This window comes from Cebidichthys violaceus, unplaced genomic scaffold (assembly GCF_023349555.1).
Source record: "Cebidichthys violaceus isolate CVI_PGR_0920_01 unplaced genomic scaffold, fCebVio1.0.p SCAF_58, whole genome shotgun sequence".
Lineage (NCBI taxonomy): Eukaryota > Metazoa > Chordata > Actinopteri > Perciformes > Stichaeidae > Cebidichthys > Cebidichthys violaceus.
The window spans coordinates 247,257-274,913 of NW_027176794.1; the positions used below are offsets into that span (position 1 = coordinate 247,257).

The 27,657-nt window shown below is 42.3% G+C and overlaps 2 protein-coding genes across 4 annotated transcripts; one reads left to right on the forward strand and one right to left on the reverse strand.

The window, feature by feature from the left end:
* The first annotated feature begins 1,101 nt into the window (after positions 1-1,101).
* plcd1a (phospholipase C, delta 1a) lies at positions 1,102-14,524 on the forward strand. Of its 2 annotated transcripts, none has more exons than XM_068732252.1 (15): positions 1,102-1,337; positions 4,390-4,548; positions 8,456-8,684; positions 8,840-8,969; positions 9,059-9,287; positions 9,390-9,591; positions 9,888-10,032; positions 10,143-10,295; positions 11,505-11,654; positions 11,737-11,893; positions 11,985-12,101; positions 12,199-12,377; positions 13,126-13,261; positions 13,367-13,516; positions 13,605-14,524. In XM_068732252.1, the coding sequence occupies exons 1-15, from the start codon at positions 1,307-1,309 to the stop codon at positions 13,694-13,696; spliced, it is 2,259 nt and encodes a 752-aa protein (XP_068588353.1). In that variant the 5' UTR covers positions 1,102-1,306; the 3' UTR covers positions 13,697-14,524. The 2 variants fall into 2 exon arrangements, with proteins under 2 accessions (XP_068588353.1, XP_068588352.1); XM_068732251.1 differs by lacking the exon at positions 1,102-1,337 and adding an exon at positions 2,178-2,395.
* On the reverse strand, positions 14,525-27,628 carry vill (villin-like). Of its 2 annotated transcripts, XM_068732249.1 has the most exons (21): positions 27,436-27,628; positions 26,231-26,269; positions 23,009-23,092; positions 22,765-22,839; positions 22,445-22,644; positions 21,988-22,096; positions 21,512-21,622; positions 20,716-20,921; positions 20,550-20,628; positions 20,367-20,465; positions 20,095-20,248; positions 19,818-19,918; positions 19,554-19,691; positions 19,282-19,440; positions 18,903-19,082; positions 18,624-18,769; positions 18,017-18,161; positions 16,819-17,007; positions 16,473-16,541; positions 15,955-16,290; positions 14,525-15,036 (listed from the first exon to the last, which is right to left on the reverse strand). In XM_068732249.1, the coding sequence occupies exons 1-21, from the start codon at positions 27,478-27,480 to the stop codon at positions 14,923-14,925; spliced, it is 2,778 nt and encodes a 925-aa protein (XP_068588350.1). In that variant the 5' UTR covers positions 27,481-27,628; the 3' UTR covers positions 14,525-14,922. The 2 variants fall into 2 exon arrangements, with proteins under 2 accessions (XP_068588350.1, XP_068588351.1); XM_068732250.1 differs by lacking the exon at positions 16,473-16,541.
* Positions 27,629-27,657: the final 29 nt, after the last annotated feature.

Consider the following 27,657-nt stretch of genomic DNA (forward strand, 5'->3'; position numbering starts at 1 on the left):
ACAATGTAGAAGTGTATTACAGGTACTGACGGATAGGTGGTTTTCTGCAAATTGTGTCATGCAAAGTATTTTCAAAGCATTTGTCTGCAGCTGCATGCAAAAAGAGCAGTTTCTGTATAAGAAGTAACTCTTTTGAAATACATACTAAACTCAATGTGTTTCTTTCAGGAGGCAAAGATTCCAAAGAGACCAAAAACAAAATCTTCGACTGTGCTAATGTGCTTGAGTGGGATTCTCAAAGAGAGCGATTGTTGCGCTCACTTCGTAGCTCCTCGTGGTTTGCCAGACAGAGCTTCTTTTTTTTTTTTCCCACAAGACTTGCCCCAACACGAGAGTTCATAGGACAGAACAGGCTGGCAAACACTGATAATAGAGGAGGCACACAAAGCGTGATCTGTCTAAGCCCTCATGTATCAGGCTATGTTTTAACAGCAGGAGCTTGTGTGTCAAATGCACAAACACTATTTAGTGTTTAACATCCTGCCATATTAGTGACACCAACAACAACAAAAAGACCTGACCTTTAACAATTCCCCAGTGGCCAGAAAGAGCAGGAGATGGGCTATGCATGCATGATAACCAACACCTGCTCATGTAGCTTTCAACTGTTGCTTTAGCACATATTTCTGTTTGAATCAACACTGTCCTGGAATGTCTACTATGGATAGACGCCTTCAGCTGCTGTCTGTAGGTCCTAGATAGTGAATAGACTTTACAATAATGGTGATTACAGACATGGTGTGATGTGGAGGGATCACACTCTGAACACTAACCTGTGCAGTGTAAAAAGCCAGAGGGGAGAGTCTAGAGCACACTATAAACGGTATGTACCAGACCAGGGCAACACCCTACACAAATCAGACCACTCTAGGTGCCAGAATGTGACATAAAATCACAGCACTGAGTTAAGCATATAGGCTACATAGTAAAGCCCCCATTTAACATAATATTATCAAGGTTTACATTGGACCAGGTGCATGTTTATTTTTAGTCTCTGTTGAATTCCATCCATAGGTGTTTCTCACTGGCAGGCAGCTGATTGAAAGTTTTAAGGACAAACACAGTGCTGGACTTGTCAGACCGGTGTTGCAGTGGGTGTGGACTGACGGCGTATAAGAGCCTGATGGGCTGGCATTAAGTGTGCACTGTGTGGATAGGCTCAGAGGGGCACACACGTTGGATCTAATCCCTACGTACAACGAACAGACGGGTGTATGCTGGTGGTAACTCCTGTAACATAGGTGACACTGTACTCTGGAGGAGAAGAGGACTCGGCTCATGGTGATATCATTTGACTGGAATCAGAATGGACTCAAATGGCACAGTTGGGAAACATGGTGAGTTGGTGTGTGGTGACGCACAGATTTATGCCGCCTGTTGAATTCTTCTACTACTGCATCCAAGAGTTCACCTGTTGAAGTGGTTCACAAGCAGTGTGGCTTTATTTCATCTGTATCAGAGAGTAGCTTGGAAGTTTTTAAAAGAAAAGACAAATACACATAACTACTACATTGTTGTTGTTGTTTTGGTATATTTATGGTTTAGGTTCCCGGATGAGTGTCAGATAAATACAATCCTACATGTAGCCTACCTAATAGCCGTTGTTTTCTGTCTCTGACAGCATATTGAAAGTGTATATTCAGTTGTTTTAGTTTTTCAGGCCAATATCACGTTTCACACAACAGCAGAATACCAAACACGTGCCGGTGTCATGTCTGTCCATAACTAGAACTTGTAAATTATATCACACATATTTTAGAAGGATAAGTAGACGACAGTAGATGCATTACTACCACGGGGTGGCGCTATTTCACAGTCCATCACTCAAAGAGGATTCGACGCACTTATTCGAGATTTTAGCCTCCTAATTGTTTGTCAAAAAGAAAAGCGTTTACACTTGCGCACGTGCAACATGCATTTAAAGTTGTAATGTAGCCTATAACGTAATTTTCCATTCTTAAAGCAATGGGAAGTGAGACTCCTCCTCACTTCTGAAGCGTCCTAACTCGATGGCATTGAGATGTTTTAACACTAATAATATGTTAAGACTGAATATAAAGTTAACTTTCTATATAGAAGTCCCCGGCAGAGTGTGCACAGCTGGACTTGCACCGCTGCAGGGACTATAACAGAGCAGCTATGAGTTTAGACCCGCCCCATGAGGTGGGGAACGACGTGTTGTCTGCTGCTGCTCTTCCACACCGAACACACATTAAACATCGACTGGATATCTCGTGTTTTTACTATAAAAAATAATAAATAAAGAAATAAAGAAGAGGAAGAAGTTATTCCACAATGTCTTGTTTACATAAGCGCCTGAAAAGGACGAAATCAGAGGAGCAAGCTTTCCAGGAGCAGGTGAAAAGAGTTGCGCAGGAGAATGGAAAGCGTTTAGGTAAGTCCCCCCCAAAAAAGGTGTAAATGTGCCTGAGTTCACGTAAAATGACGCTCTGGATATTTTTGCCCAACACGGGCAGGCTAATGTTTTGATGACCTGGATTTGAAAGGTGTATTAACATAAATCAGTGATCACATCGAAACTTGCAGGAGGTAAACACACTGTATGCGTTCGAGCAGTAAAGAGGCTTTATGAAGGCTTCCTCATTGCCTGGAGCGGTGAATTCTTTCTGTCAATATGGCAACTCATAGAGGGGGTGGTGGTAGGAAAATGACATGGCATGCAATCTTTTTGTCTTTACAAACACAGGAAAGAGTTTTAACCTTCAAAATAGCTGAATTGACAGAGGGGAACTCCTTTTTTTTGTTGCAAAAATGTAGCCGCTTATGTTTATGATTTATTAGTCATTTTCAAAAAGAGGACAGCAGAGCAATAAAATGCAAACTGTTATAAAGCTCTACAAAGCAAATACTACTTTGATATAGCGACACACTGTTGCACAATCTTGTTTTGTTTTGCTCAACTCTTTCTGCACCATACATGGGTCTTTTGGAGTATTTGTTTCCTCAGCTCTCAACCAACAGTTACTTTCTCACTGGAAAAAAAACAAAAAGCACCCCGGCTCCCTCCTAGGTTGTGTGAGAAACCTCCTCATTACCTAATTCCTCAGAGGCATTTCACCTTATTCTTGGCATCTTCTTGCCCTAGCTTGCCTCACAGAGTGTAGGCGACCTCACATCTGAAAATGATTACACTGCAAAAGAAGGAAAAAAAGAAAACACGTCTGATTTTCATAAACTTCCTTCATATGGGAAGTGTTTGTTGCTGTTCTCTTTTCATAACATAGACCTGGTGGGTGACTAAGGACCTCTCCTTCACGATAAAGTAGGTTACATGAACAAGGAAGGAGATGACGAACAAGTAAGCTGCCACTACGCTGACGGAAAGCCTGACTAGGCAGAGGCGGCGTTGAAGCTCTCGAGCTGCTTTGCCTGGTCGTCTTCGCTTCAGTTCAGAGGCTCATAAACAGCCTCTGTGAGTCTGTGGCGCGATCCGGGGGAGAAAAAATGACTGCAATGTTTAGTTGCTGCCCACGACCCTGGGTTGAGTTGTTGTGAATGCATTTATCCTCAAATGCCCTTTTGCTTACTGAGAGGACATCAATAGGCATTTTACCCAACTGCTCTGTATTATAGTTAATGACCGTCATAAGCTGGCGTGATGTGCAAAGCTCAGTCCCACCTACATACACTGACTAGCACCAACCTTACCTCACATCTGCACAGATGGAAAACAAATTGACTAAACATTGACATGCCAGCATTGTCCTGTGAGCTTATTGTTTGCTTCCTACAGCTGTTACACACCTTTGTCAGTAAGCCTTAATCAGCAAATTACTTCACCTGAACGATAAGCCACTGGCACTGTTGCATGAAACACTGGACTGTACACTCAGAACAGAAGTACACACAGGTAATGTTAGAAACTGGTTCACGATCAGCTGACCATGCTCAGATTTGCAGGGTCTTTTTAAGACATAAACAAATGAATAATATGGAAAAAAGCTTCCATTAGAAAGCAAGAACACCACAAAAATACAATTCGTCTTGGTGAAAGCCAGGAGTCATAGTCAAACTAAGGTTATATAGAGGGGCATGCAGTTCATGTTTATAGGACCACACTGCTGATTTTACACAACGTATTCTCGGATCTTAGCAGCGTCTTGGCCTTGGAACTTCGGTAAAACAGCCATTATACCTGTGTTACAAAGTGGAGGCAGGAAGGGTCAAATAATAAGATGCTGTTGGTTGCATTATGGGAAAAATAGATTCCACGTTTTTTAGACCTTGACCCATAAAAGTCCGATATCTGGACCAACACTGCTATGACTTTGACTGTTGTTTTTAAATCCGTCTCTTGTGAGCCCCTAGCTAGTGCATCTTACATTATACGGCATTTAAATTGATTCGATTTGTGTATGACCCCTGCAGGTTTGGAGGGAGATCCAGATCTACAGTTCCTGCTGGTCGGCGGGGAGCTGATCAAGATTCGCTCGAGCAACTGGAAGAAGAACCGCTTCTTCAAACTGCAGGAAGACTGCAAGACGTTGTGGCATGAGTCCCACAAAACATTCAGGCGGAAACAGACTTGTGAGTGTCGATTTCTACACGGGTTACATCTTTTTATTTACATAATGCACACAAATGGGAGAAGTTCTACAAAGCCTAGAATCCTCCTGAGTTCCACTTTGTGTGAGTTTTTTTTCACTGTCTTCTTGAGCTGTTCATTTGTCTGCTATTATTCTGTCAACATAGAGTTCTCCCTTCAAATCTCAACAATAGCCTCAAATCCCACTGCTACTCCAGAATATGTGAGTGGTGGTGACACACAGGCCAAAGACAGACTGGAAAATACGAGTGTTTGTCCATGTGTGTGAGAGAGATTATTTCCCTCTGATTTCTGGTGTAGTAAGCCACTGTCGGGGTGTGAATGTATGGATGTGTCCTCTGGGCCTCTCTGATCTCCCTCCAATCCCGGCGGCGGCTGCTGCCACCAGACCTGATAACCTCTGTCCCGAGCCTGAGCCTTGAACAAACTGAAAAGACAGAGCAGTGTGCCTAATCTTCCGCTTACAGGCACAGAGGGGATATCGATCGACACGGTCGTGTGTCAAAGCTGATATTTAACATGACCAAACTGGTTTAGAGACGGGCCTCGATGTCGCAGGCAGTTCCTTGTTTACGGAAATAAGCGCGCATGTGTTATTGCTTTCCTGTGGGCTCCAGCTAGCCGCAATTACCGATCAACTCTAAAGCACGTATTGTTTTTAACCAAGAGATTCACCTGCTGCTTCACCGGAGCAGAAGTTGTTTCGGACACATTTCTACGAAGTGGCTGTAAATCATCCACTGAGTGAGAGAAAAGCCCTTCACTCTGGGTCACTTCTCATTAGTCCCAATAGACTGTGAAAAGCTCCTGTTCTCTTTTTCCCACGCTCTGTGACTCTTGATAGCATTCACAAACAAAGAGATACACAGGCCCGCACACACTGTCAGCATCACATGAGGTGGATAAATAACACATTTGTCATGATACGACTCAGGACAGAGATAAAGGTATTGATAATATTCGCAAACATATCACATCAGCACTATATTCATGGGTTCATATTCAAACAAGTCTTAACAGATCTGGTAAGTAGGCGGTTATAGTTTTGCATGTAATTTTCAGTTTCTCAATTTCCAACCTCGACTCCAAGCTGAATGGGAGCCTTAAGGTCGGACTTCTACGACAGCGTATCAGGACTATTGTAGGTATAAAAAAAACTAAATCAAAGAGCCGGGGTGGGGGAGTAATATTCAGAGAAAAAACTCACAAATTTACACGAAAACCACTCAAAATTGAATCTGCAAGAAGCAGTGTTTTTGTTGTGAAGGAACCACACCGCTTTACAACCTCCTCACACCACAGACGCCGCCACTTGCTGTGTATTATGCCTGCAGTGGAATCAAATTATACTTTTGTATTTAGCAATAAGTAAATACTCGTGATTTTAATCCAGAATCACCATATTATTGTAAGCATCCAGACTTGACGTTGCCATGAATTGGGCCTATTCAGAAGAGAACAACATACTGATTTAATACATCTAATGCGCCATCGTAAGCTTACATTCACACACTGACATGGCAGACTATCGACAAACACCCTCATCACTGCTGAATGCCGTCTTCTCTTTGAAGAAAAGAGTTTTGAAAACAGCCGCAGGAACTTTGAACTTGCACAATAATCTCATTGTATTCAATTTCATCTGGTATTCAAGCAATGCTGGGCGGGACACGGATGACATGACGTGGACATTGTGGAGAGAATGGATTCTCTGTAAAATTATCCAAATTCACAACCCCTGGGCATAATGTGCAAGCACTGATTAAACAAACACTGCCCTTCTGGTGAGTGCCTCCAAGGTATTTTGTTCATCCGGCAGTCAGCTGAGGGTAAAGTGTAAACCACCAAGCGTAGGGTGTGTTTCCCCACACCGCCCCCTCACTGTTGGGAGTTTTTCTCTCCAAGTAGTCTGACCTTTAGAGTCATCCTGCCCCTAGATAGTCTCTGATTCTCTCGGGAACAATGGCCGCTCTTCAGCAGACTCCCCAGCCTTTAGGATGTAAAGGGTGGAGACACTGTGATTGTAACCCAGCTTCAACATATGCCCTCTTAGCTAAGCTTCTGGTGTTTTGTTACCAGGGCGGTTGTTGCCATTTAGCGTGATTACATCATGCCGTGCATGCTCTTTCGTACATTAAGCTGCTCAACAACAGAGCTGGACACCCTCCCCCCCAATGTATGGGTGAAAACAGGCTTTGTTTGCAGAGACCTTCAGTAAATGTTTCCTTTGTGTGGCCGTTTAATACAATATATGTCGATCATAGTATTTTATGTGTTGCCAGTGTGTTAGGCGAGAAGATCACGTGAGGCCGAACTGCATCAAACGTTAAATGCAGTTATCAAATCTCCATGGAATGTGTTTGTGTTGCCAAAGAATCCAAATGTTCAGCAGACAACAACAACATGTCTGAGAGGCCATCTCTTAGACCGTCTCTGAGGGCTGTAAAAAAATTACATAGTTCAGTTTTTGGTAAACAAGATTCAAGCTCGACCTACTGTTGTTATGTAACTTGTTTACATGACATGTAGTAACAAAGAATTCTGTTGTGGAAGATCCTATCTCACCACAGTTTATGTCTGATAATGTCTCTTGTGATTAGAGCATTTTGCAATCATCTTCTCAGTTGTTCCAGACTACATCAAGTTTTTTTACTTATAAAACTATATTCTTCATTCTTCATCATCCTTCATCTTCGTCCGCTTATCCGGGTTTGGGTCGCGGGGGCAACAGCTCCAGCAGGGGACCCCTAACTTCCCTTTCCCGGGCCACATCATAACATAACATAACATATAACTATATTCTATAGTGAATCAAATAATGTAATGTGATGGGAAAGCGGCCGCTTTTTGTGTCATTCAGCTCTTTCGGTTATGGTTTTGTAGCCCACAACTTTACAGCAGACAGACAACGTCAGCATCTAGCTGATAAAGTGAACGTAGTGCTGCATTTAGAAGCTAAAGACCGAGATGTTCCCCTCAGGAGCTGATTCAGTCTAAAACACAGCTAGGAGAGTGAATGTTGGTCGTAGGGGGCTAAAAACATAGCGACACAAATGACTGCTAATGTTGCTGTGTGTGTTTGCCGGATGTGTAAATATTCAACTGTTGTGGCTTGTGAGTGAAGGCCACAGAAGCGAGCTACCACACAGAAACAAAAGCCTTCCTGTAGATAAGATGTAGTAGCAGTTTGTGGCGCTCTGTGTTGTTTGTGCACACCAGGACAAAAAGTCTGCTGCCACAAGATACTGACTCGTCTAAGGGCGGATTGTCAAGGTTTGCTTTAAATGGCCAAGTGTGACTTCCAGCGAGGTCGTGGTTGTTTCCAGTTATCACACTGAAAACTACTGTATATATCATTCTAAGAAGCTATTAACAAGTATCACCACTGCTGATGACAGAATTGGTAATCAATAGAAAAAGCAATTTTTAATGTTCAATTTCTGTGATATATCTTTTGCATTAAACGTCAAGTGTGCAATATTTATTCTCTTCTGATAACGGCTAAATTACAGGAAAATCATTAAATTGTTTTGGCCTTTTCCAAATTACAAAACAATGCAAGTGATCGTTTCTCAATAATGTACATATAATAATACATGTTATCTAGTGTAAATTGAAATATATTACATTTTTGGGAAAGACAAACTTAATTTTAATTTCGTTAGTAATCCAGACTAGGAGTTTCCACTATGGAGTGAATCAGTTTGTGAAACATATTATTACTTGTATTATTATTACAGATAGAGACTTGACTCCAAGAGGATGTTGCATGTCAAACTTAACTTACAGTGTGTGGAAGTATTGTTTATACTTGTTTAAGACTCTTTCTGGGTGAATTCTAGTGTTTTGAGAGAAATCTCTAACGAAGCCCTTCCTCTCTCCAAACAGTCTCCATCGATGAGATCGATTCAGTGCGCAAGGGCCGTCAGTCTGAGGGGCTTAATAAACACACCCAGAGCAGTGTTGAAGACCAGTGCTTCTCCATCATCTTCAAGGGCAGCAAGAAAAATCTGGACCTGATGGCAGCCAACGGGGACCAGGCGAAACGGTGGGTCAATGGCCTGGACAAGGTCATGACCAACATGCACAACCTCAGCCGGCAGCAGAAGAGCGAGCAGTATCCTCGACTTCTGGGTCTCTTAGTGAAGAATGTGTTTGCAAATGTGTTTCCCAAATGGAACTCCTGAGAGGAGAGAAGTGCCTTTTTGCTGTGCCAGATTTGTTGTTTTGTTCTTAATTAGTTCAAATATAATTCTTAAATCTAAATGTCAGTTGGATCATCAACTGCATGCGGAAAGCAGACAAGAATGATGACAACAAGATGACCCTGAAGGAGCTGAAGCACTTCCTGAGACAGGTCAACATCGAAGTGGACGACACTTACGCAGCAGAAATTTTCAAGGTGAGTCGCAACGAGCCATTGCATCCTGCAGATCTCGATATGTTCTTCAACCAAACTTAAAATCTAGTATGTGTTTCATCGTGTCATAGAAATGTGACAAGTCCAATTCAGGCTCCCTGGAGGGCTCAGAGATCAAGCACTTCTACGACCTGCTGACACACCGCGAAGAGATAGATGTGATTTACGGAAATTACGCTAAAACAGAGGGTCAGATGGGCTCCAGAGACCTGCTCAACTTCCTGTTGAATGAGCAGAGGGAGCAGGTGTCCATGGAGGACGCTCTCAAGCTGATTGAAAACCACGAGGTGGACGAGACAGGTAGGGCGAAGGAGTTTTATACAACACAGTATTGAGAGACACACGGTCACAATCCACATGTCGTATCATATTCACCGGGTCTGTCTGTCCTCCGTCCACCAGCGAAGCAGAATAAGCGCATGTCCAAAGACGGCTTCCTGATGTACATGCACCATGAGGAGGGCTCCATCCTCAACCCGGCCCACAAACCAGTGTATCAGGACATGCACCAGCCCCTCAACCATTACTACATCTCCTCCTCACACAACACATACCTGATGGCAGACCAACTCAAAGGACCCAGCAGCACAGAAGCCTACATAAAGTAACCGCTTTTACAAACATACTGTATGTAACGTTAACCAAAGGGGAAACTGCTACTTGAGTTCTGACAACAGCCATTCCCCATCACGGCAGCATTTTTACGTAAAAAGCAGATTGACAGCATTTTGTTGGACATATAGATCGTCCTTTTCAAGACAGACAGGAGCTACGAATGGCCCAAGAACCAAAACTGACTCTTTGGTGAAAACGCACGTTAACTTCCTGGAAACATGTCAACATGCGTTGTAAAAGAGTGTAGTGATCCCAGGTTTTGATGGAGGTTTTCTTTCCCTGCAGAGCGCTGATGAAGAGCTGTCGCTGTGTGGAGCTGGACTGTTGGGACGGGGCTAACGGCGAGCCTGTCATTTACCACGGGTACACACTCACGTCCAAAGTGCTCTTTAGAGACGTCATTAAAGCCATCAAAGACTTCGCCTTCAAAGTACGTTACATAGCGATGATTGCGTTTCAAATCCATCCCCGTTCTTCTCATTCGGACAGTTATGGAGAGCTTCACCTCCACTGAATGGATGTTTTCCTTCGTTTCTCCAGACATCTGACTACCCAGTGATCCTGTCCCTGGAGAACCACTGCACCGTGGACCAACAGAGGCTCATGGCCCATCACTTGATCGACATCCTGGGTGGTGCTTTGGTCACAAAGCCTTTGGGCAACACCATGCCCACCAACTTCCCCTCACCTGAGGTGTGTAAATCCCTTTTCATGAAACATTCAAAGCCTTTAGAGCTTTGCTCCCAAAGAAAGACCGCGCCTCTTAAGTTGATGAACCACTTCACTTTCCTGTTTACATTAACGTGACTATTAGATTTGTCTGGGAGACGAAGCTGATGAGATTAAAGTAAAACCCAATCCTCATTATGTGAGGACCAAATTAAACCGCTGGCACATAATCAGAACAGCATCAATCTCAAGCCTCTGCTCCTCCTCCATGTTTGAATAATGTGGGTACACAAGATCTTGAGTTTTGCATTTTGTTATCATTACTGTGTGATCGCTTAGAAATAAGTTGTATATTAACTAATAAATAATCAAAGGATCCGACTGCGAGGCAGTGTGTGAGAGAACACCCTGTCCAAAAAGAGATGTCGTTATCTCCTCCTGACGTAATGTGATGCTCGTGAACGTCGTGTGGAAAGTTTGGCGTGGTTTTGAACCGGACCATCTGCAGATTAATTCTATACCCAATAAATTATGATGCAATGAAATTAGTCACAATACAAGATTAAATAAATACCAGTTTTTGTTGTCTTTGCTGCCATCTTGACTGTAATGGAGCTGGGAACAACAACTGAGTGAGATTCAACTCTTCTTTGTTTGGGAGGAGCCACATCTGGCCGAGATCAGCACTACACTGAGTACACTTTGTGGCAAAGGAGTTTCATTTGAATGTGAACATGGACTAGTTTTTAGTGTTTGTTTAGGTGTGCATGTCATTAATCAAGCATTATATCAATGTTGTTTTTTCTGCAACAAATGTATTGTTCACTGTAATTTCCCCCCTAAATCTTTCTTCCTTTAGCCCTTATTATATCTTAAATAATAAACATCTATGACGGATGTATTGGAAAAAGTCCTCAGCAGTAGAGGCGACACAAAGAGAGGAGGACAAAATTAGCACATCGAATCAACTTTCAGTGACATCCCCAAGCCTTGTTCAAATGTAGCACCCATGGGATAAATGCCTGTGGCATTGTGAGCTTGTGAGGAAATTATAATTATGCATTACACAGCATTTTCCTCTCTGTCATTGGCTGCTGAGAGGGCGTGATAAGCATGTTTTTTTTCCATTGAAAGACAAGAATATGCTTCTCTACATTCAGCTGTTTAGTGGCAAATTATGTTTCTAAATTGCATAACAACACATAAACACACATTATGTCGGTTTCTGTGCAGGAGCTGAAGGGGAAGTTCCTCATCAAGGGGAAGCGATTGAACAAACTGGATGCTGCCCTCAACAATAACAGCGTTGTAGAAGAAGACACCGTGTCTGAGGAGGATGAGGCTGCAGATTGTAAGGAGAACGGACAGAAAGCCAAATCAAAGGTGCGTCAAGTGTTAGTAACACATTTGTGAAATACATGTGTTTACTTCAACGAAACTGAGCCGCTATCCTGTCTCCTTTTAGAAATCAAAAATCAAACTTGCCAAAGAGCTCTCAAACATGGTCATCTACTGCAAGAGTGTCCATTTTAATGGCTTTCAACACGCCAAGGAAATGCAAGCCTTCTATGAGATGTCCTCATTCAAGGAGAGTAAAGCTTTCAACCTGGCTGAGACTTCAGGTAAACATCACAACTTACTAACCCAACTGACATGTTCCAGTATGATCTCTCATGAGCAGAGCATGAGAACTGTTTCAATGTGTTCTCGTAGCGACTCCCTACATCCATCACAACATGGACAAACTCAGTAGGATCTACCCTGCTGGCTCCAGAACGGACTCCTCCAACTATAACCCAGTGCCCATGTGGAACGTTGGCTGCCAGATAGGTACTTTACTATATGCAGAAATCCAGCCATTAGTATATTAAGTGTTACAGTTAATAGTTAAGGTTTCACTCCCTTCTGTCTCCGATTTGTTTTTTAGTGGCGTTGAACTTCCAGACTCCCTCCAAGGAGATGCACATTAACCAGGGTCGGTTTCTGCCAAACGGTGCTTGTGGCTACATCCTGAAACCCGAATTTCAGAGAAGCCTGTCCTCTCAATTTGACCCCAGCACACTTTCCAAAGGGCCCTGGCTGAAGAAGAAGACCTTTAACGTGATGGTGAGAGTTATTTGCAGTTCAACACCAAAGAGACAACAAAGAACTAGCGGCGACAAAGGCCAACGATTATCTAGCATGTACGTTCTGTGGCTGCGTGAGAGGAAAGAACTCTCCGTACCAGCAGGTAACGGTGGTCTGCAGTCGCCATTCGAAAAGGGAAACAGGAAGACCTAACCAGCGGATATACAAGCCGTTATTATGATACATACGTGAACCAAAGCAGTTTGTTTCGACCATTTTCACACCAATCTCGCTCACCAGTTCACTTCATTCCGGATGGATAAATTGTTTTGACAATTTTTGTGTATTGGAATGTCCAGATGAGATGGGATGAAAAATGAAAAGAGCTGCGTGTGTGTGTGTGTGCCTGCTCGGCTTTATGCAGTTGCTTTCCTCTCTTCTGTTTCTCTTCCCGTGCACTGATTCACTGAGGCTGAACAGCCAAACAGACTGATTTCCCTCACCGACAAATGCTAAAATGCCGTCGAACAGGGCGTAATAGTGCCATCGGTGCAACACCAAAAAAAATACAGGGTCATAGACGCTCACCAACAGCTATAAATTAGCCAATGCTCGGGGTGTCTGGGCCTTTAAGTAAAGCTAAAGGTGCCCTGTGGATTGGAGCCAAGGTTTTGAATTTGTGCTTTAAATCTCTGATATAACGACTTTTCATGCTGTAGACATGATTTTTTTCTCTCTTCATATTTGTATTGTTACATATTTGTGTTTTTGTTTCTCGATACAAAAGGTGATCTCAGCTCAGCAGTTACCTAAAATCAACAAGGACAAACAAAAATCTATCGTTGACCCTCTGGTGAGAGTGGAGATCTACGGCGTCCCGGCGGACAACGCCAGCAAGGAGACACACTACATCAATAACAACGGTGAGCGTAGCCCACATAAACATACACAGATACGGACACACGCTGCATTGTTCAGTTTTCCCTCTGAGCAAATGTCACACGCTGAAAAATAATCTCTCCCTGCAGGGTTCAACCCCATGTGGAATGAGAGTTTCAGGTTTGACATCCACGTCCCAGAGCTGGCCATGCTGCGGTTTGTGGTGGAGGACTATGACTCAACGTCCCAGAATGATCTCATCGGACATTACTGCCTACCGCTCACCAGCGTACAGAACGGTACGAGAGTCCATCTTAAACAGAGTTTGAACTATCTTTCTTACACTGATTTGCTGACAAAGCTAAAACTCACTTCCTTTTTTTCCAGGGTATCGCCACGTCCCGCTGCTCACCAAGAGAGGTGACGTCATCTGCTCGGCCGGACTCTTTGTGCATCTCATGCTCATAGACGCCCAGTAGGATCGAATAAACCTTCATGTCAGCAACAGCATTTTTTTTAAGGAAGCCTTTTAAGGAATTTGTCCAGTTTTAATGCTAAATATAATTTAACTTCAAGTTTGTCTTCTGCCAAGCTGCAGGTCCTGACTCATCGTTTTATGCGTAACACTTTCCGGTCATTGTGTAATTTTAGCTTCTTTTTTTTTTTTAAAAAGAAGTATGGTTGGGAGTTTTTAACAAAGAAAGAGTGAATGAAGAAGTGAATGAAAGAGCAGTGTGGGAAAGTATTTAAAGAAAGTCATTCAACTGTATTTGCCATATTGGGTTAGGGGGGGTACAATAATTAGAGGAGTAAGGTGTATATAATTCAGTTTATATTATTCTGAATAGTATTGTATTTCTTATAGATTTCTTGAGGCTTTATATCCCTTCAGGAACATACAAATCATGCTCATGGAAACGATGTATTTGTCAAGAAACACAACGAGCACTGAACTGTTTTAGTGACTCTGTCTTGATTTAAGTTTAGTTTGATTCTTGATGTCACTGGAGCAACAGAATAAACAGTATGATATCAAAAACACTGATGTTTTGCCCATTGAGAGAGACACATGTGTGTCTGCGCCACAATGTTTGTCAATGTTGTAAAGACTTAAAACTTATTTTTGACTAAAACATTATGAGCATGTCAAGAAATGAACTGTATCATACACAAATCTGCTTTTAACATATTGAGCATTAGTTCATCTTATCAAGTATTTCATGTCAAACTAATATTTTCAATCGTGCTCGTCTTGTCTCTTGTCTGAATTTGCACTAGCTCTCAAATAAAACCAGCAGAGTCCCTCATTCAAGCTTTTGTGTGTTTATTCATAATAAAGTGATTCAGCCAATAACAATAATATCCTGAGGAAAATCAGATCATGGAACAATGATCAGAAAACATTGAAAAATATGGATAAATATAAAGCACAACAATTGCAAATAATCTTAATTTAGTTGTAGATTGTGTCCTTGATTTTGTATTTATTCAGAATCATATTAATAAGCTAATTCAAACATTTTAATCACTTTAACTTGGTTTATGGTGGAAAACAGTCAGAAATAAAAAAACAAAACAATAATCAGGTGAAATGACCAAGGACTCTTGTCTTTCAGCTAACAGCTAAAATGCTTCTTTACTTAGTTTTTACAAAGAAGTTGTCTGAATAAAAGTGTTTCCCTGTAGATCCAACGGTGCATGTTTCTCAGAAAAGTCCTGCCTTTTTCTTCAAGTCACTCTGCCTCCACTTTGGCAGGCGCTTGAAGTCCGAGCGAGTCGTTCCAAGCAGGTTCTCAAAAGCAACATCAGAGAGGTAATCCTTAAATCAGAGCACAGAGCACAGGAAGCAGTTAGACTGACCTCTGCTGCACTCTCTGTGTTAATACATCAGGAAACACTCACTCATTATAACTAAATCACAACATCGTTACTGAATCACATTTACAACGGGGTCCTTGGCACAGATTTTTAAACGCGACCTCTTCACAGGTGGGCAGGCTGAACAGAGACGGTGTTTCTTTGATGTGGTTTTCTGTCTCTTTGTAGTTTTTTTGTGTCTGAAATTATTTTAAATCTTTGTAGTCAGTTTGTGTCTCTTTGTAGCCATTTAGTGTGTCTGTAGTTACGTCTCCTATTTTTGTAGTCAATGTGCAACTTTCTTGTCAATTTGTGTCTCTTTGTAGTTATTTTGTGACTTTTTGTACTAATTTTGTGTCTCTTTGTAGTTGTGTTGTGTCTACTTGTAGTTGTGTTGTGTCTACCTGGTGTCATGTTGTGCATCCAAGCACTCATTTTGTGACACTTTGTATTCATTTTATGTCTCTTGGAGTTGTTTTGTGTCTCTTTGTAGTTGTGTTGTGTCTACTTGTAGTTGTTTTGACTTTCCTTGCAATTTTTTGTGTCTATTTTTAAACAGACTGAGTGAACAGCTTAACTAATCGTGTGTTTGTGCTGTACTGTATTTCAGTGATGTTACTGTATGTCTTTGTATGCCCTGCAGCTGTTATACTGAATGAACCACAAAACAAACAACAACATTAGACTGTATTTGGCAGATACTCAATATTAAGACTCTAATCAGGATCCGTAGAAAAAAAACCTGATCAGGACATCTCTGATTATAACTGAGCTGTGACTTTCCAACAAGACGGCACGTCCACAAAGCCACGTCTGCAGCATTCACACCTAGCACATAATGACTTCCACGCTTTAGCAACATCCGATATTCTTTACCCACCTCTCTCTGACCGGGGTCCACTCCCTGTGGCAGCTCACTGGGAGACTTGTTGATGATGAGCTCTGGGTTCAGATACATCCCAGAGCCTCCAGCAGAGGGGGACACAGTGCCACCACCTGGGGATGATGGAGTGAAGCTAGGGGAGGGGGACAGGGTCATGGACACAGAGGTCTGGGCTCTCTGGGTCGACGGGCTGGTGGGAGTAGAAGGCCTGGGGGACAGATCACCTCCGTGGAACCGGTAGACTGGAGGGGAGCTCGTGGGGCCTCCTGGAGCCCTGTAACCACCTCCACTAACCCCAACAGAACTCTTATTGAGATTAGAGTTGTTCAGATCCTGCAGACGTAGGACATGGGTGAGTGAAATCATGTTTTTGGTGGATTATTACATGACGTTTTGGAGAAAACATTGTAAATATTCATAGATTAGTAACAGTATTATTTAACACATTAGATACATTTGTGATATTAGTATATTTAGTCAATTAATGAAAGGATTTTTGTCAATCAATCACTTACAACAGTGATTTGTGAAAGAGACGCTGGATCACTCAGCTTTTTTTTCATCTCCTCATAAGAGTTGCCTCCCTGTGGAGAAGATCAATGAGCCAGGATTGAAAATTCGTAAGCATGCAGGGTCGTCTTCATCGTCAAACAATCCATGAAATCATCCACATGTGACCGCATCTTCTTTCTCATTTCTAAAATGACTCACATGTTTGCGTCTCTTGTCAATCATCCGTGCTGATGTAATGGAAATGCACATTCATAATACCATTAAAAATGATTGAATCATGCCGCATTATTGTATCAAAGGGTACTCTTGTGCCTCTCACTGAGATCAAAGAGCCCATAACAAACTCACGCTCCACTTATGAGGATCCCAGGCATTGAACCAGCCGGTGAAGGTGGGCGGTTCATATCCCTGTTTGACAAAGGCGATGGGTGTGTCGGGGTCGCGGTCTGCAGGGTGAGTCCTCAGGTACTCCTGCGCGCTGGTCCACGCCTCCTTGGTCTCATACTGGTTGGCTGAGTTTCCAACCCACAAGAAAATCTGAGGTGTTTTGGAGAAAGAAGAACAATAAAGATAAATATTATTCTGCTTTTTGGGGGCATGTCGACAGTGAAATATGACTTGAAAAGTCCTGCAGCTGGATAGAAACCAGCGACACTGCAATTACAGGGCTCCGACTAGGACTACTCAGCCCCCAAGGCACTCTACAACTGGCTTTATTCTTTTTTTCTAATTTGTAGACATTTTTAAAGATGTTTGTTTGTATTTGAACTGATTGAGCGCCCCTGTGCTGCTTGTTTTTCAGTCTGTCTTCATGTACGTGGCACGGATGAGCGTTTAAAGCTATCTTCAGCTTTCCAGTGAAAACATGTTCTCTGTCTCCGTCTAGTGGATGAATATCGGTGCTGCACCCATGTTAAAGGAACGAGTCGGTCCAATGGACCGATGGATTATGGGTTTCTTTAAATGGGAACATATATAAAAGGTCTCATTGATTTACTTTTTAAAACTAAGCCAAAAACAGCTGCATTTAGATTGAATGAAAACCTACAGTGATATGTAAATGAAATCAAATTCATTTTACAGTTACTTGCACTTCAAATGGTACAGATGGCACCTGAATGTACCCAAATGGCCAATTTGGAGATTCTGCCTCAACGTGCTCCCTCCAAAACCCCTCCAACTTTGCTCCGCTTCACTTTAATAGCATCAGTCTGTGCACAGGCAACGTTCAGATGTTGTGTTGTGGTTTGATTTGTGTGATTTGTGATGCAGCTGCATCATTCCAAAGATATATATTCACTCTAAAAGTGTACAGTTGTGTTAAGCCAAAATTAAATCGCTCATTTATGCTGTGTTTCATCTTCATTCACTCTGACCCAGTAACATTTAAACACACGTCTGCTTTATTAATGTTAAATGTCACCCCCCTCCCCCCCTCTGCTCCCTCATTACTTGAGGTTGATTGTTCTATTGGATGCCCCTATGGCAGAAAAAAAGTGATAAAATGCTCTGTAGGGTGCCCCCCCCCCCCCCCCACCCCCCTCACCTCCTCCCAGGTGTCCAGCAGCATGACATCCTCTTCGTCCAGGTCACTCTGAGCGTAGTCGTCCACCTCGGTCATCCTGAAAGTACCGATCTGATTGGAGCATTCAAACAGCCTGGGACTGTGTGGAGGCTCCTCCCTCTGCAGTCTGAAACAACACAGAGCTCCCACCGTCATTACAACTGTGTAATCTGATATGTGTGTGTGTGTGTGTGTGTGTGTGTGTGTGTGTGTGTGTGTGTGTGTGTGTGTGTGTGTGCAGACAGATATTTTAGATAACATTGGGCATATTCCACTGACCTTGATATAAAAATAATCCATGGAGATTTATGTGTAAGCTTATTAATGTTTCCAAATATGATTAAAGAGCCTTTTGGACGAGTTTTTGAGTTCTTGTTTATATGCGTTTGTAATTATTTATACTATATTATATTAAAAAAAATATATATAGAGAACAACAAGGCTGGTTGAACGCTGATAGCCGTTAATATGTGGCTACTGAACTGTCGTTAAACAAGAAAAACAACTAATTTCCCTGGAGATTGCAATAATATCACCAAAAAAAAAAAAAGCTGGATTCAAGTGTGATGGTGCTGCTGTCTGTGCTTACCTCTTGTCACAAGCATAGGGAGCCTTTCCTCCCAGAGCTACCCAGAATTCAGCTGGCTCCTGGCCCTCCATCACCACCTGCTTGTCCTGCTTGGACAGCACATCAGACATCGCTCTCCCCATCACCCTCTCATCCCCGCTGCAGCCCTGGAGACGCACAGAAGCAGACATCAAACAAACAGGGATTTGTGTGAAAATGCAAACACGCAGAACACAAATATTCACATTTCCATTTGAGGCTCTGTCAGCTCGTTGCAGCGCTCCAGAACGAGGCACGTACCTTTCCATACCACAGGTAGCACATGTGGTCGGTCTTGAGCAGGAAGACATCGTTGGTGTTGAGAAACGAGGCCCTCGCCAGCACTTCAGTGGCCTTGGTGTTCAGCTCGTTGGTCCCTCTGACCTGGAAGAGCCTGGCACCTCCGTCAGGGTTGACCACACCAGGTCGGCCCGTACCTCCCTAAAGACCCACACACACACACACACACACACACACACACACACACACACACATACACACACATATATATATAAATATATATATATAATATGCATGCAGGGATGTAGAGTGGACAATGTAGGATTCCTGTCTTTATGATATTTTTAGCACTTTCCCTTTAAGAGATAAAACATTTTGTGTTGTATTGTAAAAATTGCACCTCAAAGATGACGAGTTTGCCTTTGAAAATAGCAAGGAAATGGCGAGGCTCCTTTCCCATGACCACCCTGACCTGGACCGGGGCTCCGTTGTACTTGTTATCGATCTCGACAGCCTGGTAGGCGCAAGCTGTGATCTCATCTTTAGTGGCATGACGGCCCTGGTGAAAGAAACTCAAGTTAATACAGAGTAGATGTTCTTTGTTTCTTAATTTATCAGTGCCAGAAAGAGAGATATTAGAGAGGAAAACATTCCTACTGTGATGTCACTGACCTGCCACATGTAGAGTATGTACTGCCTCTGGTTTGACATTTGATACGTGTACAGCACCAAGTAGCAGTCTCCTCCATAAAACTGTCCATAAGTATTTGGATTTACTTCGGCCACCTCCAAGTTCTCAATGCGCCACACCTGACCCAAACGTGAACATTAACAAAAATATACATATGTAAATATAATCATTTTGATACGGATATTAAATCCATCTACCATTTTGTGTTTTTTTTTGTATTTTGGCATTAGACAACGTGTCCTCACCTTAACATCTCCAGAGGCGTCGTCCACCATCCGCTGCTGTGCTGCCAGTTCAGGACGTGCGTGGAGCTCCATCACGTCAAACTTCACTTGGTCGACCTTTGCTGCAGTTAATAAGACATTAAGAAATAAATAATCATATAAAGGATAAACAAACAAAATATATTATCTCATCATGAAATTGTAAATAAAGAAATATTGAAATAAAAAACTGCTGAAAAAAGACCTTTATGAAAAAAGACCTTTATTGTGAAAAGAAGCAGGTTATGTAGTATGTTACCTATCTTTCCCATGCTGTAGGTGGTACCAAGACCCTGAGTTTGCCCTTTATCTGTCCAGGATTTGAACAAGTGCTTGAACATTGCTGACTCTCCTCCGTCAGACATCACCTTCACACTGGTGCTGGATGGGTAGTTCTTGGCTTTGATGTAGCCCTGGTAGAAAAGTTGATAAATTATTACTGTTTAACTTGGTGATCCTGGCAAGAAAAAAGAACCATCATATTAAATAATGATATAGTTTGATATATAGAAATCTTTGAAGTAAACTCACCACTGCCCTGTTGAGAGCTTCTTGCCGCTCCTCCTTGGAGGCCTGCTTGCCTTTCCACACCATCACACTCGAGCCTCTCTGGTCCACAATGTAACAGTCCTAACAGCGAAAGAAAAAGAGACAATGAGCATGCTCTATATAACAGTCTCTGAGGAACATGTTCAAAGGATGAAAGAGAATTACAGAAGAGTGCAGCAGATCTTGGGTCAGGGGCTGCGTGGCCACTTCTTGAACCACGAGATTCCCGCTATTTTCAAAAACGCTGAGGAGAGAGGAAGAACGGCGTATGATTGTATTCGACATTCCCAACACGTTGCAGCAATGATCCAACAGATCAAGAGGTCCTTACTGGTAGAGTCTGACGTTGGTGTTCTGCACCTGGTCGGGTTTGTCATCGGGAACGGCCTCCTTCAGCTGTCCGGTTCTTTGGCCGAGCACCGCCATCATGACTTTCATGAGCTCTGGGGAGTCCTGCTCATCTCCTCCCTCCACCAGACCAATCTGAGCCCGACCTCCTCGCTCCCTGTCCCGGATGTCCTGAGCCAACAAGACTGCCTGCAAACAAAGACAGATTATAGATGTGTGCATATAACAAAAGACATTAATGGTTACAGAACAATCGGTCATTAGGACATCAAAAAGATAAAAAGAGCATATTTATTGCTATGACTGAGAAATAAATATAAAATTAAGATTTTAGGCTAAATGTAAATCAGATTATGATTGTCTCATATGATTTTTTGCCTAAATTATGATGCTTTGCCACTAATTGACAATTATTGCCTCTCTATTCATAACAACTGTATCTATCTATACCTGCAAGAGCAATTCATTTGTATTTGCTGTCCCTACTTTTCAATGACTGTAATGTGAACAATTTTTTTAATTATTATTTTTCCCAGATTTTATTTAGAAGTAATTTGGTTAGAACCAACATTTACCAAAAAAAAAGAGGAAAAATCGAATGTAATCTAAAAAACAAATATATTACAATATTATGTTTTTCATATTAATGCAAAGTCTCAACTGTGGGAAAGTCATGTTTGAACGTTTTTTGTATTTCCTCATGTAGCTCTTTTGTAGTGGAGTAGCAACAACGTTAGTGCATTCCTGCTCTTCTGTAACCAATCAGAGTGTAGGATTACCTTGAGCTTCTCTCTCCTGTTGCTCTGGGGGCCGTTCCACTGCACAATGGCTTTCCCCATGTCCAGCAGGAATATATCTCCATTGTTAAAGCTGTTCCATGACAACTCCACCTGCGCACACACACACACACACACACACACACACACACACACACACACACACACACACACACACACACACAAACTTTATCATCATGGAGAGTTATTAACCTTTATTCAAATGAAAAGGACATGCTGTCATAAAACCAATAAAAAGAAAACAAATGTTAGTCAAATATTAGTTAAATACCACACAGTCATAGCACTCAACAGCCAATTAACACCTACTTTGACAGCTATGGCAACAAGCACGCCATAATTTGTTCAAGAGGGAGTGTCGACAGCCCTTGTAGCGTGGCTGTGTGAGGCCTGTGACAGCTCCAGTGGGAGGTACAAGGGCAGGCAGCATTAAGCCCTTTATATTCTACTTTGCATACCTCTGTCGCTGTGACATGCTTCCTCCCTTTGACGTGCAGCAGTCGCAGGATGTTGTAGACGTTTGTGTCAACATGGTGAAAACCGGAGGCCACTCCGCCCTTCTTGTAGCTGCGGAGGGATCAGCGCATGTTACCAAAGTTCAGGAGTAATAAAACAACTATGAAGGACACGCATGAAGCAGGATGATTGCAAAAGCACCTGGTTGAATTTATTATTTTGGTAATTTTTGGCAATTTAACCTCAGTGTGAAGCAAAAACATGACGAAAAGTCAGCGGTTAATGGAAGTTTTCTTTGCTAAGCTGCCTCAACAAAACAAGTGCAATTTGTGTCATAATGATTTCATGCAGAGGGATTACTGTTCATGTCTCAGGGAGATTACAGCATAAGTGTGTGTGTGACTAGTTGGTCACCACCCCGTTCTAGTTCACATGCCAGATTTATTTCCTTTGACTCACATGAGGCCATTTTTGAAGTAGCTCCTGAACCGTGGAGACTCATTACCCTGCACCTCCCTGTGCTGGACCGGACTCCCGCCCAGGTGCTCGTCCAGCTGGGTGACGTAGATGGCTGCTGCACCTTGCTCGTCCTGAGAAGAGGAGTTTCCTATCCAGTAGTGGATGTCAGCCGACTGGCCTGAGCCCTTGTTCTGACTCAGCTGGTGAAAGATACAGATTATATAAGACCAACACTTGTACACATATTATCAAGGCATGTTTAAGTCACATGCCTTCATTAGTGTTGAGCCTCTTGAGAAATCAACCAGTTCTGTACTTACATAAAGAACAATGTAACAGTCTCCCTCAAAGAAGTTACCGAAACCTTGAGCTGGAACAGGGACCATCTGCATGTTCTGAATGACAAAACAAGAAACATGTTAGATATTATGACAAATAAGACCTGTGTGACCAGTAACGTCCACACACACACACACACACACACACACACACACACACACACACACACACACACACACACACACACACACAGTAATATGATAATTGTTCAAAGGGCTGACTTACATTGATGGTCCATATCTGCAGGCCAGGCTTTTGGCTGACATTTCTAAATGTGTCATGATTGTCATCACTCATCATTCTGCTGAACTGAAACAAAGACACATGGAAGGTTCATCCGATGCTGTGTAAAGAAATATGATGATTTCAGACACATTTAAAGTAGGTGAGATGTAGAAGTGAACATTACACAGAAACTTTAGACATCGTAGTGATGCTGAAGCATAATATCTATTATATTCAGATTCATAGTCAATGATGGAAAGTCTACTGTACTTAGGAGCCATTTTAAGGTACTTTGTATTTTACTTGGGTATCCGTTTTGAGCTACTTTTTTGTTCTCCACCAACTCCTGCAGGTACTATTTGGGTAATTAGCTGCTAAATGCTCCGCTATGTTCATTCATATAACTTTGTCTGCCATTTAGTTGTCAGCAGGTAGCTATCAGTTAGTTTTTAGCATTTGTGCTACAGAAAAATGTGTCCTTACATAAGGCTGAATCAAAACAATTACATGTGAAAGGCTCAGCTGAGGGGAAACTACTTTGAGAGCATGTCAACGCTTCTGCACCACCACTGCTTGTAATCTAACTGTATTAAGTATGTGTTAGAACCTCAGAATATTATGAAACACGTATTTAATTGCAACTCCCCCAAGATACTTCAACAGAAAAAAATACAGCATTTTTGAAGTCTCCTACCCCTCATTGCTCAGTTCCTTATCTTTTCATGGGAAACAGATGTCTCTAAAGTGACAAGTGAACCATTTCAAAAGATTGGATCTGTGACAGCGAAACACCTCTTTAATGAGCGTCAGCTTGGCACCGTAGCAACGTACAAGTTCTGCAATCAGCAGTGCTTAAACACCTCTTGACTCAGATATCAGAAACAACAGCACTGATAAGCAAACACACCAGCTGAGCCGAGAAAATATACAGGCTTAGCGGTGACACGTGGAAACAGGCTCGGTGGGGATGCTACGCTGCCGGCAACATATGATGAATGCAAATACAGGATCTATGAATGTGTGATGTGATTGGGAAATAGCCAGAGAGAGCTGTGGTTGCAGTTATTCTCCAGGGAAATATATCAGCTATAATTTATTGGCTCACACAGACATTAATCTTTGCTCCAGGTGAAGAAATGAAACGCCTGGCTGGGCAGTGATTGATGCAGTGGGTGGTGTAAGGTGAGGCAGATCAGGTCAGCTGTACAATACCAGGATGTTAACCACACCCTTTATTAATACTATCAAGGCTCAGGTTTTCAAGTAATCAGATAAAAAGAGGTGACACACAGAGCAAACAGAAAAAGGGTTGAGATTTTAATAACATAATAGGGCTTGGGCTAAAATTGCAAAATCCTACTTCATTTGGTGTGTGAGCCTGAGGAGGACAGAGAGTGTGTAAAATGATTTTGCAATATCTCACATACAATATATCACATACAATATAATACATAAGAGTTGCGGCTCTACAAGCAGCTTTACAGCAAGATTATGTAGCCACAGGTGCCAAAAGTAACAATTGTGATAGCTAATAGTTGATGCTTAATCATCGTGTAACCGTGGCCACGTTTGCTAACATTAGCTACCATTAGCTACCACATAATGCTGGTCATACTAGACCAAGTGAGGCTGTAGCAGATGAACTGCAGAGTGTACTAAACTTAGCAAGGGCGCTTTTCTATTTCTTTTTTGGTGTTATTTCTTCATTCAAAAGTTAAATCTCACTTTAAAGCCAAATTGTAAAGTCTGCTTAAAGCTACCGAACTCTTTGCTTTGAGTACATTCTTTTAATTACTCCAATGCCGAGTTCACGCTACACGACTTAAGCGCTATAGGTGTGAACTTTTGTGCAAGACCCGGGATGAGGGAAAACCCGGGGAGGGGTCGCCTCACCTATAGCCTCCCTGTGTGAGCTACGTGTTGCATATGCAGTTGTTGTTGTTGCACCATAGGTTGTTGGATGTTTGCGTGACTAAACATAACACAGTGACTGATCTAGGGGACACAGACAAGACTTGTGGAAACAGGCTAATATGTGAACGTGTGTGTCGAAGACAACATCAACAAGCACGATTGCTTCACAACGGTACGGTGACGTAGTTTGGACACCTCGTGGGAGAGTCCTCCTGGTGAAAGATCTTGTAGTGTGACGTCAATGGCCCCCTTCCACACTTCCTACGTCTGGCACCATTTTTTTGGACCCCACCTATTCTCAATCTTTGCCTTCATCTTGATCACAACTTGACTGCATCTTGCACAACTGGGATGATATCGCGCTGACAAAATATGTCCACAAACAGAAATAAACACCTGACTAAGTACTCAAAAATTGTGCCACGATGACACACATACAGATTCACAATGTGAAAACAAAAACAGCCACTCGCTGTTGTGGCTGGTAAATATTCATTCAAGATAAAAGCAATTACATCGCAAACGATTGTAAAACGTTAAGCTTAAAATTATGCCAAAAGACCAGGGAGGATTTTTTCTGTTGCTAAAAAACGTTCATCATCACGATCCCGATCCAAATATCTATCAACCATTTCCTTTTGTTATCTGGGCAACCCCACGCCTAGTCCACATATCAAACTCTTACTAAAATAACAGTTTCCCTCAGTATGCATGAAATTTTTTTTTTTTTTGTATTATTTAGCTTATTATCTCACTTTCACTATAAATCACTACATAAACTTTGAAAACTCTGGAGAAGACTACATCTTATTTGATTTTAGTTGGTTGACTAAATGATGTTGTTAGTTGTTCAAGATTGTGGCTGTAGTGGCAACTCCCTGTTGTGAATGGAAGACAACCATTGTTGCTCTGCAATCTGATCTGCCTAAAAATATATGAAAAACAAATAATTTCTGAAAAGATCAATTGAACCCCAGCGTTGCTTCCATTACTGTGACAGGAAAGACTGGTTCCACCTCAATCAACGTGCAGTGTCCATTCACTCAGCTTCACAATGAGCTTTGTCAGTGCTCTAAATACATGCAAATTTGTTCACCTCCAATTTATATAACATGATGTCGGTTTCAAAACACAGCATTGGGTCGGTTTTAAAGATATTGTATCAACAAAATATGGTAATGAAGATGTCACCCTCCCCAAACTGCAGTGATTCAGATACAGGAAATAGAGAGGATGGAAGATGGACATTAAAAGCAACTGAAAACAATCTCGAGAAAGCTCTCACCGAAACAAAAGAATGGAACTTACCTTGTGTTGTGTCTGGCGAAGTGAAGGCCTCGCTGTCTCCTACAAATTGTGGAGTTAGATCAGGGAAATTAGGTCTTTATGCAATATAAGTACTGCTGGCTTTCCCTCCTATGTAGAAGCGGGAGTGTGTGTGGCGGAGAGGGCTGGGTTTATTTGACTCCACACCCAGGTCTGAACACACCTGCAATTTCCTGCCTCAATATTTACACTACAACAACCTTGATACGCCCCTCCTTACATTGTTTCCCAGCCCCTTCTGAAATAAAGGTGTTTTAAAGAGGAGGTTCTGACTTGTTGTAAGGATGAATGAAGGGAGCCAGACATGCAGAATGCGTCACAAGAGTCAAGACACTTCATCTACAATACCTGAATTGAGATGGACCCCAGCCTCACTCGAGGTCCCGATTGCACTTCCAGCAAGAGTCGTGTTTATGTTCGTCTGAGCCCTCAGCAGCGCAGAGGGCATTACAGGGGCCACTTGATACCAATTATTCATTCAACAACTGTTACAACTAGCAGATGGGGGAATTGGACTCAAGGAGCTCCGAGGGGTTTTGGAAAGGAATCAGAGGCTTTCTGTGGCTAAGTCTCTCGTTCTGTGCCCACTCACACAGACACTCGAGGAGGAACGCTTGACATTATTGAAGGTTTGCAGCGCTGGGCTTTGATCCCCCACCAGAGCAGGCATTGGCAGCGTGCACTAACATTTGTTTGCTAAATGTGGAGAAGTATTAACATGCTGTATCCAAAGTGATTTTCACACTTTCTTGAAGTATTAGACAAGAAGAGTCTTTGCAGTGTGTGGATGTTAAGCCACAGTAAAACACTGCATTGTGTGTAAAGAAACAGTGTAAATACATTGTGGGCGAGTTGCTTACAGCTATGGATACCCTTGAAACTGATCCCTTTGAACGCTACATAAAGCATCAAATCCTGCTTCTGCTTTTCCCCGCAAACATTTTCAAACTGTGTGAACAATCTGTGAAACTTCTTCTGTTGCACGTTGCGGTGAGCGCATGAATCGTGGATGGGGCTCCCTGCTGATGTGTTCTGTTCAGGGATACATCTATTACACTTGTCTTTGTCATATTTAGTTCACGCAATCCCTGCCAGAGAATCTGAAAACAGACTTGTTACGCAACTACCCTGGTTTTCTTGTTAACCAACAGCTTCAAGTCAACACGCAGGCTGAAAGTGTTTCTTACCTTCGACCACGGCTTGTCATTTTTAGATTCAACCCTGGACTCCATTATGAAAATATGATCATTTCCACAACGTGGTGAACTTCAGTCCCCACATATCTGCAGGACGAATGGAAAAATAAAGAGGAAAAAAACAAAAAACCCTCCACAAGAGTTCTTCAGGCTTGAACAATGGGCTCTGTAATGCCTAATCCACTGCTGCAGTTAAAGCGGCTGCTACGTAAG

Bases quoted from the DNA above. Each gene is read 5' to 3' on its own strand.
- plcd1a (XM_068732251.1), top strand. From the start codon at position 2,296: ATGTCTTGTTTACATAAGCGCCTGAAAAGGACGAAATCAGAGGAGCAA. The intron at 4,549-8,455 runs GTGAGTGTCGAT...CTCTCCAAACAG, and splicing joins ATTCAGGCGGAAACAGACTT to TCTCCATCGATGAGATCGAT. The intron at 9,288-9,389 runs GTAGGGCGAAGG...TCCGTCCACCAG, and splicing joins CCACGAGGTGGACGAGACAG to CGAAGCAGAATAAGCGCATG.
- vill (XM_068732249.1), bottom strand. From the start codon at position 27,480: ATGGAGTCCAGGGTTGAATCTAAAAATGACAAGCCGTGGTCGAAG. The intron at 20,629-20,715 runs GTAAGGACCTCT...CTCTCTCCTCAG, and splicing joins ACCAACGTCAGACTCTACCA to CGTTTTTGAAAATAGCGGGA. The intron at 17,008-18,016 runs GTGAGGGGGGTG...AAAACACCTCAG, and splicing joins TGCTGGACACCTGGGAGGAG to ATTTTCTTGTGGGTTGGAAA.